The sequence below is a fragment of the Mesocricetus auratus genome, unplaced genomic scaffold (genome assembly GCF_017639785.1).
Source record: "Mesocricetus auratus isolate SY011 unplaced genomic scaffold, BCM_Maur_2.0 Super-Scaffold_100013, whole genome shotgun sequence".
Classification (NCBI taxonomy): Eukaryota; Metazoa; Chordata; class Mammalia; order Rodentia; family Cricetidae; genus Mesocricetus; species Mesocricetus auratus.
The window spans coordinates 61,037,283-61,051,029 of record NW_024429196.1 but is presented as its reverse complement, the minus strand read 5'-3'; the positions used below and the strand labels follow the sequence as shown (position 1 = coordinate 61,051,029).

Below are 13,747 nucleotides of genomic sequence, written 5' to 3'. Positions count from 1 at the left end.
CATGTAGAAGATCCAGGACATTACAATATGCAGTGAAGCTTGTCTCAGTAAAATCCATTTCTTCTCTATAATTATTCATGGTGGTCAGAAAATGCAGCATCTCCCAGGACTTTATGACCTTTACCTATCAGGACTCTAATGATGAGATGGCATTGGCATCAGAGCAAATGAGCACCTATTCATTTTCATTTTAAAATAGAAAGTCAATGAAGGCTACACAGGGAAGTGTCATTTCATAGGCTAGCTGTGGAAGTAGTTGAGCTCCTGGAAAAGGCCCTCAGAGAGAGCAGCAAGAGAACTTAGCAATGTTTCTTGCCAAAGCACAAACAGCCAGTCTCAGGGTACACATTACAGGGCTAAAGATCTTGTGTACAACAAGAAGCAAGGGAAAAGCACTCAAAACATGCTTTCTGAAAAGATAACTGGTGTCAGAGAGAGTGGATTCCTTTCTCTAAGAATATGTGATGTCATGGAAATGGCTCATGTAAGAGCACTGGCTACTCTTTCAGACAACCTGTGTTCAATTTGCAACATCCATATATGGCTCATATTCATCTACAACTCCAGTTCCAGGGAGTTTGATGTCCCTGGGCACTGGGCATACACATGGTATACTGACATGCAATCAAAACACTCAGACACATTAAATAAAAATGAATTAATGAATGCATGACTAATGAAAGAATGTGTAGTTCCTATCTTGTGTTTTACCTAGAATCAATAGACAGTCTTTGTCCTGATACTTTATTCTTACTTTCAGGAACTGTTGGAGTAGTTGCATATGACCACTCTCTGTAGTAAAATAGATTTACATGAAATCCCTTTGTGTAATGCAGCAGGTAGAACAGTACTTCATGGGTTCATACAGCCTGCTTGGAGTTTTTCATACAAAAGAAGAAAAGGATGCTAGTGTTTGGCATTGTTACTGATGCATAGTGAACTTTTTATTACATGTCATCTAGGGAGTGGTTTGGATAAATCATAAATACAAATGTAAGATGAATGTATAATTCATATTTTCTTGTTGGCTTAGTATAAATGTGTCATCTTCATGAAGAACATATTTAACATCTGTAAAGAGAAGCCTTCCCGCTAGCCTGGTTCCAGAGCTGCATCAGTCCCAAATAAACACACAGGGGGCAATATTAATTATGAAGCTGTTGGCCTTGCTTGTTTCTTACTGGTTAGCTCTGACTTAAGTATTTATCCCATAATTGTTAATCTAAGTATTTCTCTTCCCAGAGCAAAGTTTCCGGGCTTCCTACCCTATGGTAGTTACATCTTGACTTCCTGTGTTTCTCCTTCCCAGAGTCCTCCTGGACTCCTAGTCTCACCTATCTTGGTTCCCTATTGGCCAACAGTGATTTATTGACATATATACAGGACTTCCCCCATCAAACATCACTGTGGCTTGGGGGTTTATTGTTACTTTAGATTTCCAACTGATATCACTTAAGATTGGATCCAGGGCCTTACATAAGTACTCTTTCACTTAGGTACTTGCCCAGTCCTTTCCATCATATGATGAGAAAACTCAAATGCATATAAATTTAAGTATTAAAAGAGAATTAACTTACTTAAGCCCACCACAAAAGTCATTATGGAACTGTCACTGTTTTCCTAGTCTCATTCCACCTACTTCAAAAGCATTGCTGAAAAACACTCACTGGTTTAATACAAGGAGGGTCCTAGTTTTTATTGCTAAATCCAATGATAAAACTAAATCACTGTTGACAGCATGGTTTCAACTTTGTTTCTAAATCATGGATCTAACCAGGGGAGTGATTCCATTTCTCCTCCTCCATTTAGCTCTTGTTCTCTTGTTAGAAATGCTGCTCGTGGCTAGCTAGCCAAATGAAAAGTATGGCTTGATTAAGGATCTCCTGTGTTAATAATTTGTGCCTAATGTCTTTAGCTTTCCCATGGGCTGTTGTTGAAAATGGCAAATCTGGTTTAAATGAAACCTGATCCCGTTAATGGTTTAATAGCAGCTGCCACAGGGTTATGGTGTTTTCAACAGATGTCTCTGTTACATTTTATTCCTAAGCTTAAATCTTGGGGTATTCATATAAATCATATAACTATAATTGCACATATTTGGATAAATGTTTTGTGAGTCTATGATAAGACACTTTTTTGTCAATTTAAACTTACACACATACAATTTGTAATAAAAATTAGGTATATAATATTTTTAAATAAAAATCATTTATTTCTTTCACTCTCGTAATTTTTTTGTGCTGAGGAATGAGCTTCATATCTACATCTAAGAACATGGCTTGGCCAATGTGAGTACCCATCCATCATTGCCTAGTGCTATTTATTTGACTCCAATAGTGTCATTTTAGATAAACAGTAGTCACAAATCTACAGGGATTATGTTTTATCTTTCTCACAATTATAATTCTAATTATCATCACGAATAAGGTTAACTTTTCTGGAGTGTGATAATTTATTCAACTCTTTTTACAGACAGAATTTGTTCTGTCCAAAGCACTTGAGCTTGGTACCTGAATGATCCAAAGAATACAAAATAGGGACATGATATCATGATTGTGCTGGGAGACAGAAATAGTTATGTTATTAGCCTGTTTCTGTACTATGAACAGAATACTTCAGGCATGGTTATTTAAAAAAGAATAGTTCTGTGGTTTGTGGTTCTGCAGCCCACGAAATTCAAAAGTATGGTGGCATCTGGTGAAAGCTTTCTTACAGCATTGCATTATGGTGGAGGGTGCTGTGGAAAAGGGCAAATAACTGGTTTAAATCTGTTATTCCCATTTTGCAAGGCCACTGATACTATTCTTAAGGCCTTACCCTCATGACACCATCTAATCCTATCTCCTCAAGGCTCTGTCTCCATACACCATTAACACATGAACTGATGGATGAGGGTTATCGCACAGGTACATTAATAGACATATTCAAGCCACAGCAACCACAAACAGATATAACAACTCAAGCCAACAGGAATGAAAATATAGAATAGTACGTTAATTGCAATATTACGGGCTCGATTCCTAAAATTTATAAAGCAGGTGTCTATGACAGAGCCACACTTAAATGGTTGTATGGCTGCTAAATTACCTGAAGCTAGAAGGCTTATTTGTAAATTAATTCAACAGTAAGTATTTCAAGGCAACAGGAGAAATACAGAACATGTTTGTACTTAAGTCTGAACTGTTTGTGCACATTTCTGAAGTGAAGTTCTCCTGTCTTAATATCTTGGCCAGGTACTTCCTCAAAGGATATCTGTGAGACCTGGCTTGTCTTTTCTGTTCGAACTCTTCCTTCTCCGTGGAACATGTGCTTACAGTGAACTTGTCATGGGCTGGGCAGCATTTCCCATGTGTGATAACAACTTCTGTATAGTGGAAGGAAAATTCAAGTGTCCCCTTCTCCGAGGAAAGTATGACCAGAAACTGGACAGCTTCAGGAAAATTGAAGATTTGATTTGCCAAGATTTGGACCAGTGGCTGTGCAATCTGTATTTTCAGGTTTGTAATATGATCATTTTGTTTATTAATTTCTTAAGACTGGATTTTTCACTTTTAGCACAGGCTGTCCTAAACTCTTGATCCTCATATCTCATCCTTTTGAGTAACATAGCTGGGGTTACAGTTAAGTAATATGAGCTTATAACTGGAAAATGACTTAAAGTATTTTCCAAAGACACTTCTGCCTAACCATTAGCTTTCTTTCATGCAACTGCAAAATTTACTAAGTTTCTTTGAAAGAGTAAAAGTAATTATATAAGATAACTGGTTTCTGATAATATGCATTGATTAATAATTAGAAATAAGGCATTAAATTGTGAGTTCATGGGGTAAGTAAAAGAGAACTTAATACAGTCATGTATATTCAATAAAACAGAACTCTTGTGCAAGCCTCCTGGTTCGCTGCTGTTCACAATCTGTAAGTTCACTCTCTCACCCTAGGCATGAATGATTTATTTCCTTACCAAAATTACTGACCAATCTTCCCTCATGTGTTGGGAGTTGCCTGTGATAGCATTCGGGAGAGATGAGGTGTGACTTCTGCCTTCTGAATGCTCATCTCTGACAAGAAAGAAATACAAAATTCAACAGAAGTTGAGTGGCCATGGGAGTGCTGTCTTCCTTAGTCACTCACTCCCACGCATGCTTTTTGTCAAACTCAAATATTTAAAGCAAATAAACTTGAACATACATATTTGTATACGTATAGCTTTCTGTGCATTGCTGAACCTAGCCTTTTAACAAACACGACAGTACATAGATTCACTGTAGGCAAATGTCATTAACCAGAGAAGAAAATGGTTGCATATGTTAAGAATAAAGTGTACCACCTGTTTGTAGTCTACTTATTTTGTGCTGTGTCTAAACTTGTTATTCTTAATTATAGAATTTTCCCAGGCTGACTATATCATAAAGTGCCATGAAGTTTTATTCTTTGTTTACACATCTGATTATCTACTGTTTGCCCATATCTATCTATCTATCTATCTATCTATCTATCTATCTATCTATCTATCTATAAATCATCTATCCATCCATCCATCTATTTACCTACCTACCTTCCTAGTTGATGAAACTAATGAGGATGTTTTCAGGAAGTATACAATATTGGCTAGATTTCCTATCTGTCGTGTGAGAATTTTTTCAGTTACCTGTTTTTATTATTTTAACTTTAAATAGCTTGTTTTACATGTCAATCCCAGTTTCCTCTCCCTCCCTTCCTCCTGCACCTCCCTACCATCCCCCCCAGCCTCCCACCCTATCGCCATTTCCTTTCAGTTACCATTTTATTTGTGTTGAAATTATCTAGTATTTTCTTTTTAGGGAATTCCCTTAGAGTGCTATGCTAAAATACCTTGCTAGAGTTGTCTAGAGAACTATTAAGGAAATAGATGTAATCTAGATATGGAAACAGTGCTTCCCTGAGATAAATCTGACTATCTCTTAGATTCACAGAGAAAGAGATCTTCACTATGCCCTGAGAATTTGTACCAATTATTTTGAGGTGGTTCTTCAAGTACTAGAGGTTAGTTACAGCTTTTAACAATCATAAACACTGATATATGCAAGCCCAAAATGGAAGAATGATGCAGGACTATAAATAACTACCAAAACCCATAACAAAACAGCTTTATAATGTAGTCTTAAACATTATGCCATCAGTCAAAATTAAATGAAATTTAAAATGCAGTCACAAAAGAAAGTAAATTTTATTATAGTTAATATGAAAGGTGTCTGCAAGTGTGTGTGTGTATGTATGTGTGTGTGTGTATGTGCAAGCACACATGTACACATGCTCACATTTGAGTTTGCATATTTCCTATAATACTCTCTGTCTTGTTTGACATGATATCTCAGTAAAACCCAGAGCTTGTTCTTTTCCCTAGACTAGCTGGCAGTGGGCCCTAGGATCCAACTTTTTCTGCCTCCTACTCTACCCCACCCATTGCTAGGATTGCAGGACTGAGCTGCTGTACTGGGATTTATTGTGGTGCTGTAGATCCAAACCTAGGAATTCATGCAGGCACCACAATTACCTCAACCACAAAGCCATCCATCACCCATGGAACCTGTGACTTTTAACTGGTTTTCTTTGTTGTTTTTCTTTCCTTTGCATCTTACTGTACATGCTTGGGATTGAACTCAAGGTGTCACATATACTAGGCAACTGCACTACCATTGAGGGCTATACCCAGCCTTTAATTTTCACATTTACTGGTACTTATAGCTCAGTGTTCTATAAATTATGGCCTGGAAAGTTAGCACTGAATTCATAAAAAACAACTTATATAGTCTTAGTATTAATCATAAAGATTATTTAGATTGAGAGTAAATCAAGACTTAAAATCTACAAGTCAAAAATTGCTTATTAAAAGCTGGAGCAAAATCTACTTGTGTTTGACGACCAATTTTTTTCCTCCTTTTTCATTAAATGAAACATAATGGGGAAAAAGTAATGCTGTTACCCATAGACCTTGTCTGGCACTATGTATCACACACCAGTTATATTATGCATTAGACAATGTTAGGAACTGTTGCCCTCTATGTCTCTATTTGGGGAGGAAGTCCACTTTACTGACAAGAATAATAGCATGGCACAAGGTATACGATTTTTCTGATTGAGAGGAAAAATAAATGAGGATGAAGATACTTTGTCATAAAGATGAAAACAAAAAAATCCTTATACAAAACTATGTTTTTCTTTACACAAACTTCTATAATATTTGAATTTTTCCAGTATGAGTTTTCTCAAGTGCAGACTATTATGATTAGAGCTAGGGTGGTAAAGTGCTTGCCTTACAAGCACTAGGACCTAGGTTTGGATCCCTAGCACATACTCCAAACCAACTCACCCCACCCCAAAGTCACTAGATAGGGCAGCATATGTAAACCCCAACACTAGGAGAGGTGGTGTCACAGATGGAGGATCCTTGCATCCCACCTGCCAGCCATCTTTGTCATCTCTGGGTTCAGTAAGTGGTCGTGTCTCAAATACTTAAGTAGAGAATGACTGCAGAAAATGCACAATGTCAACCTCTGGCTTCCACAGGCAGGGACACACCCACCTACCACCAATGCGCCAACCAACCATACAGAAATTTCTGATCTATAAAACATATAGCAAATGACATAAAAGGGCAAAAAAGGCGATTGAAGAGAAAATATTTTTACAATTTAAGCTTAGAGAAGATTAAAAAATCCAGGGAAATACTTCCTTTCATTTTTCTGCAGGGTTGGTGGGTGGGAAGAAAGTTCTAAGAAACCAGTCAGACAAAGCCAGAGCTCATGCCTTCACCCTGACTTCTATTGTTGCCCCATGCCATTAGGGGCAGTAACTGGAGACCTCTGGAGAAGGCTGGCCAACATCTGTAATTTAGTTCCCTCAGATATGTGCAAGGACTGAAGAGGAGAGATTGGGTAAGCAAGAAAGGCTGACCCGTCTTCCCAAGGAAGTTCTCTTTCCAGGCCATCAGCTTTCCCCGTGTTTCCTTCCAGTACTTTGTTATCTTAAAAATGTGGTGGAAAAGTGCTCAGTGAACACCCACCTGTTCATTCACTGCTGTATTATATTAACATTTGCTAGTTTCGACCCAGCATGAAGCTTATTCAGACAGTGTTTTCTTACAGGACATTAAAAATAATAAACTAAGCAAACAAAGCACATGGCAATATTTAAAGTGATTATGGAGATCATTTAGCCTCTATAATTTAGCCAGATAAAATATTTCAGGGTTTGGAAAACTGAATTGTCATTTTAGATATCTCAAACACCCCATTGTTCTGGAGGAAATCTAACTACATAGGTAATATTTGCAACCGTTTCTATTAACTGATTCATCTCTTAATAGGTAATTAAAACTCCTTTGCATTTGGATGATCAAAAAAGCTATGAGAGCCGCAGGCAGCTTTCTCCTGAACGTCCTGTGTGTTTAATGGCAAAAGCAGAGAATGCAGAATTCGGTTTGGGTCATACAGCTGGTCCTTCAAAGAAAGAAGCCCCGAGAAACTTTCATGCTGCAATGGACTGCACCGTCCATTCTTCTCAGGGTTGGTTGACTTATTTTCTTCAGCATTCCAATGCAGTGTTCTGAACTGTGTTATATTGAATGAAGCTAATTAAGAAGTATATATTTTCCAAGAATGCATTTTCTCAATTAAGCCATGTAGAGAGACTATAATGCCAAGAATATTAGTTTTCACATCTCATTGTCTATTATGCAAATAAGTACAAAACTACTTCCTTGAAACACACATACTTATTCTCCATGACCCTATTGTTTGTAAACTATTTTTTCTCTGAGTTTTGGAAGTGTGGGGTTATTTGACGTCTTTTGGGTCTCTTGTTTACAATTTCAATTTTTTTGTATGTTTTTGACAGTAGTAACCAAAAATGTGACTAGAAAAGATAAAATATTCTCAGGACAAATTCACAAGTGATAGAGTTTATGCTGTAGGGCTTTGTGTTTAAGGATTGATTGTATCATGATAATTATCAGTGGCAAATCCTGTAGTGAGCGTTTTCTTTGAAATTATAAAATGGTGTAATTATATGGTCAAGGAAATAACATAACATGTACTAATACTCTATTTTCTACTTTGGCAATTCTATTTTTGCTCTATTTCCTTTATATAATTTCTTTTTATTTCACCTTCCTTCTCTTCCATGTCCTCCTTCTTCCTCTCTGTGTGTGTGTATGTATGTGTATTGATTTGCATGTGTTTATGTGTATGTGTGTATATGTGGGGGTATGCATGTGTATGTGTGTATACATGCATGTGGGGGGTTATGCGTGCATGTGTATGTGTGTGTGTGTGTGTGTGTGTGTGTGTGTGTGTGTGTGTGTGTGATAGAGGCCAGAAATCAACATTGGGTATTTTCATTGATGACATAATTATTGTTGTTGTTTTTCTAGACAGGGTTTCTCTGTGTAACAGCCCTGGCTATCCTGGAACTCAGAGAGATCTGCCTGCCTCTGCTTCCTGAGTGCTGGGATTAAAAGTGTGAGGCACCACTGCCTGGCTTCCACCTTGATTTTTGCGCTAGACTGGCTGGTTATCAGTGAGCTCCAGAGTTCCTTCTCCCTCACTCTGCTTCTGTCAACACTGACATTATAGACACCTGCCGCCATGTCTAGCCTTATTTTTAACATGGACCCTGGGAAATCAACTGAAGGGCCCCATGCTTCTGTGGCAAGGAGTTTCTCATTGAGAAGCCAGCTAACCTGAAAACACTCACTAGACATAGCCTTTTGAACCACCAACTCCAGAGCTGTCAGTGTTTCTTTCACATATCCCAGCCTTAAGAATCCTAGTGGAGTCACAGGAAATGCATGGAGACACTGGCAATCTAAGATGTTGAAAAGAGAGACACAGTCAGAGCTTCTCCCAATGCTCAGAGATCATCATCCTAAGAAAAATAAAGCAAGAAATAGAAAGTGAATGATTGTGATGTCACAGAAGAGAAAGCATGCCATTGATTTCACTAAAATATCAAGATCAAAGGTCAACTCTGAAGTCAATGAACACTGCAAAATATGTGTACTTGTAAAGTGTATTTCTTTTAAAAATTTTAGTGTAACACAGTCTTATTTTAGAATTCTTACATTTTTACACAGTGGGTTCTGACTTAACTAATGATATTTCATACCACTGATATTTTTACCTAGTTTTAGGATACTGAGTAGATTAGAAGTAATTACTTTTGAACCATTTTCACCAGGTTCTCTTTGCTTTCTCGTCTTTCCTGGAGCAATGTGGTTGCATTCCCTAGATGAACCACACCATGCTATGAACTTGGATTTTGGCGCACTATCCCCAGCTCTTGCTCTCCTCCAAGAGGACAGGTGCACCCTGGGAAAGACGAATGCCAATACATTCAGTGTGCAAATACAATATGTACCAAGAGGGAGAATTTCTTATGCTTTCTGTTAGAAAAACCTGATTATTATTTTGCTTTGTTCTGAGCTCAGAGACTAATGTAAGTCTCATGTTCAAAGACAGAAGAGGAGCTGTCTCCATCTGTCTGAAACAGATTTATACAAAACCAGACACAGATTTTTTTTCTAGTACATGTCTCCTCTTTTGCTTACTTTTATTTATTTTTTCTTGGGAATTTCTAAGCTTATTATTATTAGTGTTTAATATCTCCCATGGGCTTGTTTTCTATTATATCAGGGATGTGATATAGTGTACTGCTTTTTGAAACTGATGTGTTGCTAAGAGATTTAATAATGGGTAAACAAACACAACATGTGGTAATTCGTTTCAAATTAAAAGTTTATTAAACTCTGGCTTGATGACTTTCTGGCTATTTACAACTAAAGGAGGGAAGTGTGGGGGAAGTTGTGGCCACGTGGTATGTTCATGGCTGTAAAGTTGCTATCTGAAAAATGTGCTCATGACCTTCCACAAGCTGTCCTACACCAGTAGGCTCCATATGCAATCTGTCAAATCTGCTATAGTGTCCCCAAATCATAAAGAAGCAGTTTTCATGTTCCTTTGCAAGTGTGCCTGTATACACACTCTTCTCTAAGGGGATTTTGCGCTTAGTCCATAACTGATATTTTCAGTGATCAACTTGTTATTACGTGGATGCCTGGGAGCTGGAAATATTTATGAAAGGCTAGAAGAAAATATCTAGGATATAACTTGTATGATTGACGTCTTTCAAGTTGTTTTACTTTTTAAGATAACTGCTAGGGAAATAGTGACTGCGTTTGACGACTTTGTTTTGTATATGGATATCTTGCAAGAACAATAGTTTGTGGCAAGGTCTGGGGATGCTTTGTGATACTGAATTCCGGAGAATTTTATTGTGCGACCCTAATGAACAAACCACACTGCTACATGCAGTGGAGTTGTTAGCCAAAAGTGTCCATCTCTTGACCTCCAGAGGTTTACTTGAGTCTATCTGCTCTATTATGATACAAACATATATGTCTACATGGCTAGTGGGAAGGGTGGACTCTCTCAGCTTATTTTCTGTAAACAGATAGCAAAACTTCCTGGGAAGAATCCAAACCCAGAGAAGAAGCAAGTGCAATTGTCTTAGTAGATATTTAGTTGAAAGATGAGAGAACAATTGTGAGAAATATGTGTTGTCATATGTGCTTTGTTCCAATTGGCTCCAGCCCATGAGCATATTGTAGAAGAAAGCTGGTTTTACGGGTATAGATATTAGTTTAGTCAAAGCATTCTCTCTCTCTCTCTCTCTCTCTCTCTCTCTCTCTCTCTCTCTCTCTCTCTCTCTCTCCCTCCCTTTCTCTCTCTCTCTCTGTCTATCTCTTTCTCTCTCTCTTCCTCCTAACACTTCCCTGTCAATTCTTATAAATTATATCAACTAGAAGAGGAAACAACGAACCATTGCTGATTATAATAGAATCTTTGACATCTGAAGGCCAGAATTAGGATTTTTCCATTCTGCAGTGCTAGAGGAACATTAAGCATTCAATAGGAATTGTCTGTCCAGTACTAAATTGATATTTTCCCAGGCTACTGATGGATAGCATGATTCTTTCCCCCGACAGTCGACAACAGCATGGAGCCAGAGCAGAAGTCAGACGCATGGTCATGAGGAGACACTGCCAGACTCTAAGTCTCTTAAATTCACTTTCTACAAGATATTTTTAACTTCAGCTGGATTTTTCAGTGCATAACCCATCATTAGCCCTGAAGCACCTGTATTCCATGGTGTATCCCATACTGCATATTACAAGCAACTGATAGTACATAGGCTTTCAGTATCAAAACAGACCACCCAACCTGGCTAGAATAGTAGGAGTTGACACAGTCAAAAAGCAGCCCTGGTGAGCATTAAATCATGTAAAAATTGAGTAGTGCCAAGTAAACATTTCCTACACTACAGTTAAACAAGATTAATGAAACAGTAAATTGTGTTCACCTATTAGTCTCCTGTAGAGCTATTAATACATATCAACACCCGGACTCTGTTCAGACCTGATGACTCCAAGTCTCTAGGGTCAGGTCCTTGACATTGGTACTATTAAAAATGTCTGTGGATTCCAAATCAAGAAAGATGGAAGGTTTCTGGGCATGTAGCATACACCTATAGTCCAAGTATGCAAAACAGGAGGACCAGGAACTCAAAGCCAGCTTTGGTTACATAGTAAGGTTGAGGCCAGCCTAAGTTACATAAAACATGTCTCCAAAACAAAAAGAAACTAAACAGATGTCCGATGTGAAGCTATTGGTAGTCCTGAGTTTCTTTATTTCCTTGAGACATGTAGGAGGGTTTGACCTTTGTTATTCTTTAATTTTATCGTATCATGAAGACTCCTCACCAACTAGCTTAAAATTTCCTTCTTTAAGAAGCCCAACTCAATGCTGACCAACCCCATTGTTCTTTCTCTTCATTGTGGACATGTATTCATTTGCATGTCTGGATGACCAGCCTCAAGAGTATTCACTAAGTCTGTGGAGTCTATGCTGTGCCTGGAACAAAGTAATTGCTCAATTAAAGACTTGTTAAATGAATAAATGAATGGATGAATTCATTTGTTAGATAACTGTGGACTAAAATATCCAAGAAGGAGATAAGACTTAGTTTCATTTGTCAATGACAGTCTAGGAGTAGGCAAGGCAGTATGGAGCCACAATCAAAATCATGTTGAAAATCTCAGTTTGCTGCCTACTGTAGTAGAATGACTATGAAACAGCATGTGTCCATTTCATTCTATAAGCAACTCCCTTTCTTCCAGAGTGTCCATACTGTCCCGCATATCCACCAGCTACTCAGCATCTCAGTTGCTCTGCATTCTCACCAGCACTGTGGTCCTATTTTTCTGAGAACTCATCCTAATTTGAGTATAACATCATCTTGTGATTTACATTTTTTTATTTCTTGAATCCTGACATCCCAAAACATCTCCACATGTACTTGTTCAGGCATACCAGTTTTTATTTGCTTGTTTGTTTTGAAACATTGTATGGTGAAGCTAGTCAGGCTGATCTTGAGCTCACTGTGCAGTTGAAGATGACCTTCAGCTTCTAATTCACCTGTCTTACCTTCTGAGTTCAAGGATTGAAAGTGTATACCCACACCGGGCTTAAATGGTGTCTTTGATTGAATTTAAGGCGTCATGATTGCTAGGCAAACACTACCGGTTGTGTCACATCTCTAACTCTTGTTGGCAGTTTTTAATAATGCTTTTAGTTTTCTTAACGCTGAGTTTTTCTTGCAAGTCCTTTCAGGAATATGCTAGTTGCAAATATTTCCTCCTCACCTGCCTTTGACCTTTCTGATTTCTTAGACCTGTCTTTCATAGAGTGAAGCCTCTAGGATTTTGATTAGGTCCTGTCTATCAGGCAAAGTAGATTGAGCTGTTTGTTCCACTCCTTCAAACTCTGCCTTACTTCAGTTCAGAAGATTTTTTGCTGTCTTCTGAAAGTTTATGTGTATGTTCTATTTGAAGTTTGGTTTTGAATTAAGTGTGGGGTCAAGATTATTTTAGGGGGCTTCTTGCGCAGTTAAGACTACTTCTAACATCCTTGTGTTGGATAGACTTATTATAAGGTTGAGTTGTTTTTGCATACTGGCTAAAAATCAATTGACTGAAATTTTCAGTGTTTGCTAAAGGTCTCTATGTCATGACTACAGAAATAAGTTTCCCCAACATACCTGTTCATTCCCAATGACTTAATCATTTCTTGTGCTTAAGCCCTAGAAAAGGACTTGGCACTTATTTTTGAAATTGTTTTTCTTCTATTTTTTGTCAGTGGCTTTTTATAATACTAGAAACTTAAAAAATCAATTAATTATGTTTATTCTTTCATTTAAAAGCTATGTTTTTCCTTTCCTTCCTTCACTTTCTTCTTTCTTTTATTCCTTCTTTTTCCTGTTTCAGGAACTTTCTAAGTAGCTCTTCAGGAGCGCTGTACCTAGTATGTGCTGCTGTCTGTCTGACATACAACAGGGAGAGTTCACACAGGTAAAAAAACTAGTAGTGGGAGAAGTAGAAGCACAGTGAGGACACTTCCCATTGGGCTGAATACCTTCATCTGAAGCTGAGGAAGTGAGAGCTTTGTCAGTAGAGTTACGAGGGTTACCTGTCTTCCCTGTGATGACAGACAGCTTGTGAGTGTTGGCGTCAAGTTTCTGTACCAGTTTGAACTAGATCACCATGTTACATTGCAAAATTCCCTGCCCCAAATTCCTGTCGAACTTAGATAAGGAAAGCAACTCTTTCTTTATACATTTACTATGTATTATTGTTTCTTCAAGTTATAGTTTC

At 37.8% G+C, this 13,747-nt stretch overlaps 1 protein-coding gene across 1 annotated transcript in view; it reads left to right on the top strand.

Annotated features, from left to right (window-relative positions):
* LOC110340193 overlaps positions 1-13,747 on the top strand; it is a 379,146-nt gene that overhangs the window by 210,793 nt on the left and 154,606 nt on the right. Inside the window, exons 11-12 of the mRNA XM_040755232.1 lie at positions 3,234-3,497; positions 7,346-7,544. Coding sequence (XP_040611166.1) covers positions 3,234-3,497; positions 7,346-7,544 — 463 coding nt within the window. The remainder of the gene's footprint in view (positions 1-3,233; positions 3,498-7,345; positions 7,545-13,747) is intronic.